Raw genomic sequence first — 4596 nt, 5'->3', positions numbered from 1 at the left:
ATCATAGTCGCATCGTCGACAGACATGACTATCTGCAGTTCAGAAAGACATCGACATCCATCTGCACAACCCTTGCTGCATGTCCGCGTGATGCTTCAGGCACGCTTACCTAAGGCAGAGCAAATACTCCTGAGCTCATAAGTCCAACGGATACCTGGAGTAGCAGGGCATATCGAAACGACCCGCGACAAATACCAGGCACATACCGAGCTTGGTACTTTCAACAATGGCCTTCAGGGAAAGCAACGGGCGGTTGGATTCCGATTCCAAAAACGATTGCCCTTCACAGATGGTCAGACTACTTCACATCATGTTCGTCGCTGAATTACTCATCGCCTTTGACATGGTGCACACTGAGCATGGCGTTAGCGTCGCAAGCAAGCATAACCCTCGGAGTCGCGACTCAGTCTGCTAATTTCCCCTTCAGCCACCGCACTCTGGCCGAAATGTGACTCGTCAGGGGAAGAAGTGCCGAGCTTCGAGCTTCCTTCTACGCTCGCTCTCTTCTCCAGCCTGCTTCCCCAACTTTGCTAAATTACAGGAGTCTACTACTTTGCATAGTGCGTTGCTCGACCATCCTCGCTTTGCGGTCACGGACCTCTTCTCCAGTCACGTCGTCTAGATCCGTCCTCCATCAAGTAGGGGCCAATCTCCATTCCCGACAAGGGAACTCCTGACACTGACGTGTGCTGCTCCGAATGATCCGCCCAGCAGAACAGTTCCAAGGGTAGCTCCTACTAGCGTGTGGCCAGCCTCAAGCTCACGCGCCCATGGGTTGGTTTTGTTAGGCTTTGCACACCGACAGACCGGCCCACTTCTTGTCTCGCTATCGAAACGCGGCACGATACGATGTTTTTGGGTCTCGTACCTGGAAGCTAAATGTCCATCCACCTCATTCCTTTGAGAATCTTCCACGCGCCAGCTCACCGGAACCTGATGTCTTACACGCATCCGGTGCACAGGCAGCGCCAACTAGCTTGCGTCCGCACGGTGATCTCATTAGCCACATGCGTGGGCAGCCCACGAAGACCTGAAGAGGCAACGGGGAGAGCATCTATAGTCCTCATCGTCCAGGGGCAATATTTCGGTATCGCGAACCAGGGCTAGGCGGCACCTGGATCGTCTTCGGAGCCATAGGATTGCACCGGTGTTGCCGACTCGACGGCATCGAGAGCACCTGACACCCCCAAAAGGCCCCTGGCGACATATCCGTGCAGCACCACCCCTGTCCTTCCCCGGACTTTTTTACTACTCTCGGACCAATATGTGAGCCCGGTTCTTTGAGGGAAGAAATCTCGTCCAAAGACGTTGCCGATCGCTGTTGAATATCCGCCAAGGACTACACACACTCTTGAGCGGATCAATTAAAAGTCGATCACTCGGGGAAAGGGTCTGCAGACTTGCTTGCCAGTCGTCAATCCGCTTGCCGATCTTCAGACGGCGCCGGAAAAATCTCGTTAGAAACTTGACGTCAGCCTCAGTTCTCACACGTCGGGGTGCTTTACATTCATGTCCATCTGCCAAGAGATTTGCAGACAATTCCGTTTTCAAAGGTACGACGCCGTGATGCGAGACAATTTCCATTTCAAGGGAACACTTTCTCATGTAGAACAAATACAGTTGCCTGTCAGGGCACGCTGGCTTCGGTCTTCGCCGGTAAAGCTCATGACGATAGTGAGGGCACACACTCTTTTTTGGAAGGCCCCAGGAAGGCTTTGCCACAATGAAGGCAACCCGGCTAAACACAGGTCATCAAGGGTTTGCCACCAATAATGCGAACTCTTTCCTATTGGTCTGCGACTTATTTCATTAACCTTCCCAGAACTTCCTGTCTTGTGCATTGCAGCGTGTAGACTGCAGGATCATGCGGCCCACACACACGCGCACACACACAATGTAGCATGTCGGACTCCAAATTCAAGTCCCTGGAGACACGCATCGCCCCGATCACGAACGTGATGCATATGTGGGAATGCTTTAGATTCAATTGACGCTTCCACGGTCAACTTGCTGATTAGGTACCAAGTGACGCAACGTTGCTGTTTGTCCACACCCACTTGCCCTGACCTCAATATCAGGCCGTGCAGCATGGCATTTCTAGTGAGTCGGCCAACTGCATCTAGACTTGTCAGCCCTCCCGAAGACTTGAAGGAAAAGTCGATGAGTTCCTTCACTGCGAGAGAATCTGACGACTATGCCCCCACGAACCATTGTTTCCAAGCGCCTGCGGCGAGAGCCATACCAAGTCGAGCGAATCTTGGTCTCCGCCAGGCGGGGCACGGCTCGAAAGGTCCTCCTGCGTCGCATTCTTGTCCACACACGCGCCCACGCACGAAATGCGCGCACTATCGCCAGATCCAATCGATGCCGTTCATGCCCGTGGGCCGCCAAACTCAGCCCACACAATCAAACATAGTCGAGGCCTGAGACGATGCCGGGCGGCTGGGTCGATTGGGAGCGGGCCGAAAAGATTCGCCTCGTCGTTGCCCAACGGTCACTGACGGCATTCTCAAGGCTTTTATCATGTTCGCACTGGCTATCCATACCACATGAAGGAGGCGATGTACCGGGTCTCGAACCTGCCGATCCTTGTTGATCTACAGCTCGAAATCTGGTTTTCGTCACTTATTCAGATGCGACTTTGTCGTATCGGCGAGAGTGGATCCCGGAGGACGGCCGTCTGGCATCGCCACATGCGAGAGTGCGGGTCGGCTCTTGGTAACATTACGACAGTGCGGCGGACCACGACCTCCCACGTCGGCCTATTTTTCGAAGCCGACATTCGGTCCGGGTGTTCAAGAGGTTCTTAGGCCCTCGGGTTCCAACTTGTACCAGCTTGAGAGCAAAGGCCCTGGTTTGGAACTGTTCCGGAGCCGATCTGCAAACGCCCACCACACATGAAAGAGCATTTGAGGACGCAATTCGTCGCAGCTCATCAGCGAGGACATTCATCATGCTGACGACAACAAAACCAATGTGGCTCTGTGTGCGATGAGGCGCTGTGCCCAGACATCGAAAACCCGAGTACACGGATCGCGACTTGTCTCTAAAGTTCAGGCCACGACGGCTCGCCGCACACTAAGGCATGCCGCTTTGCGCCAGGGCTATTTCAACTGGTTCTGTCGTCTCATGCCCCAATGAGCCGCTAATCAAGGAGAAACCACCCGATGCCAAGGTGTGTAGATCCTTGCCACAGATCAGCCACACCAGCCACTGTGGGAGTCCCGAGTTCAACGGCCGAGTCCCGAAATTCACGTCCAACAGAGTTGAGCGGCGGTTCGACGTCTACTCCGCCTTCTTGACGTGTATCTTCTCGTGCCTACGACAATCATTGAGCCTGGTGAACGCTTTGCCACAACTGGAGCACGCGAAAGGCCTCTCGCCGAAGTGGCTTCTCATATGGCCCTTGAGGTTGATATTGCGCGTGAAGCTCTTGCCGCAGATGTTACACAGGAATCGGGCGTCTTCCACTCTCCGCGTTGGCTGTACAAACGCGGGAGGTTGGTCGCTCTTCTCAGGATGATAGTGGCGGACGTGTCGTTCCCTGTCCTTCTTCGTAGTGAAGCCAAACGGCGCCTGTGTGCAACCGTCCAGTGGACAGGGGAAGGGCCGCTCGTGGCGATTCAGATGGTGATCACGCTCGATTTCCGTCTCGAAACCTTCTGAGAAGAAGTCGCAGGCCGGTTGACTACACTTGAACATCTTCGGGCCGTATGCGACGGCAAGGGCGCCTCGACCACCGACAGTAGACGCGAGGGCTTCAAGCACCTTTCGATTCTTGCTGAAGGCCTCGTCGACTGTGACTACGCTGACTCGCGGATCGTGATGCCCGCTCTTTCTGTGGTTATACACGTGCGTGTAAAGCGCCAGCAGCTTCGCGTGAGAGGCAATACCAGGAATGTCGTGCGCTCTCAAAACGGGCGGGGCGTCGGTATTTTGCGATATACCAGCGTGATGAATGTGGAAAAAATTGACGAGAGCCCGCTCGAACGCCGAACCATACGGCGTGTCCTTGAGAAGATGCTTGCAGTCGTGAAGGACAGCTTCGAGATGGCCGGCCCAGTTGGCTACAATGTAGTCTTCGAGTGCCAGTCGTCCCTGGAGAGCATGGCCCCGACGATCGACTTCAGGGCAATCAGGATCGAACCAAGGCTGCGACAAGTGATCGAGACAGAAGATGGCCAAATCGCATTGCGCTCGTGGCATCTCAATGTGCCTGCGATTTGATGGAACGTTAGCCGCGCAGCAGGCACTGAGAGGATGCGTGTTGGCTCACATTTTGGCAGTCTGATGGATCAACTGAATTCGCGTTCCAGGGAGGACCTGCAACAACGGTCGGCATGACTGTATCAGTGCCTCCCACGGTTCGCGATCACCAGCGACCGTGATTGAATCATGAGAACGACAGGCGATGCCTCGGACCTCGTGCCAGTGCAATGGTCGCTTCGCACCGGACAGCCAGGAGAAGAGGGCCGAAGCCCGTTCCCTGCCACCTCGGAACTCCTGATCGACCCGCTGCATGACACCACTGAGTATTCTGGCATACCAGTCACCAGTGGTATTGTCGCGACTGGCAGCTTCTTGCAGCTCTTGTTC

The 4596-nt window shown here is 54.8% G+C and overlaps 1 protein-coding gene across 1 annotated transcript in view; it reads right to left on the bottom strand.

Annotated features, from left to right (window-relative positions):
• Window positions 1–3285: 3285 nt before the first annotated feature.
• Window positions 3286–4596, bottom strand: part of VDBG_07749 (conserved hypothetical protein) — a gene marked incomplete at both ends in the record, with an annotated part of 3165 nt that continues 1854 nt past the window's right edge. Inside the window, 2 exons of the mRNA XM_003002244.1 lie at window positions 3286–4216; window positions 4277–4537. Of these exons, the coding sequence (XP_003002290.1) occupies window positions 3286–4216; window positions 4277–4537 (1192 nt within the window). The remainder of the gene's footprint in view (window positions 4217–4276; window positions 4538–4596) is intronic.

Source organism: Verticillium alfalfae, genomic scaffold, assembly GCF_000150825.1.
Source record: "Verticillium alfalfae VaMs.102 supercont1.10 genomic scaffold, whole genome shotgun sequence".
NCBI lineage: Eukaryota > Fungi > Ascomycota > Sordariomycetes > Glomerellales > Plectosphaerellaceae > Verticillium > Verticillium alfalfae.
The sequence above is the reverse complement of the archived record's forward strand: the minus strand, read 5'-3'. Positions and strand labels throughout refer to the sequence as shown.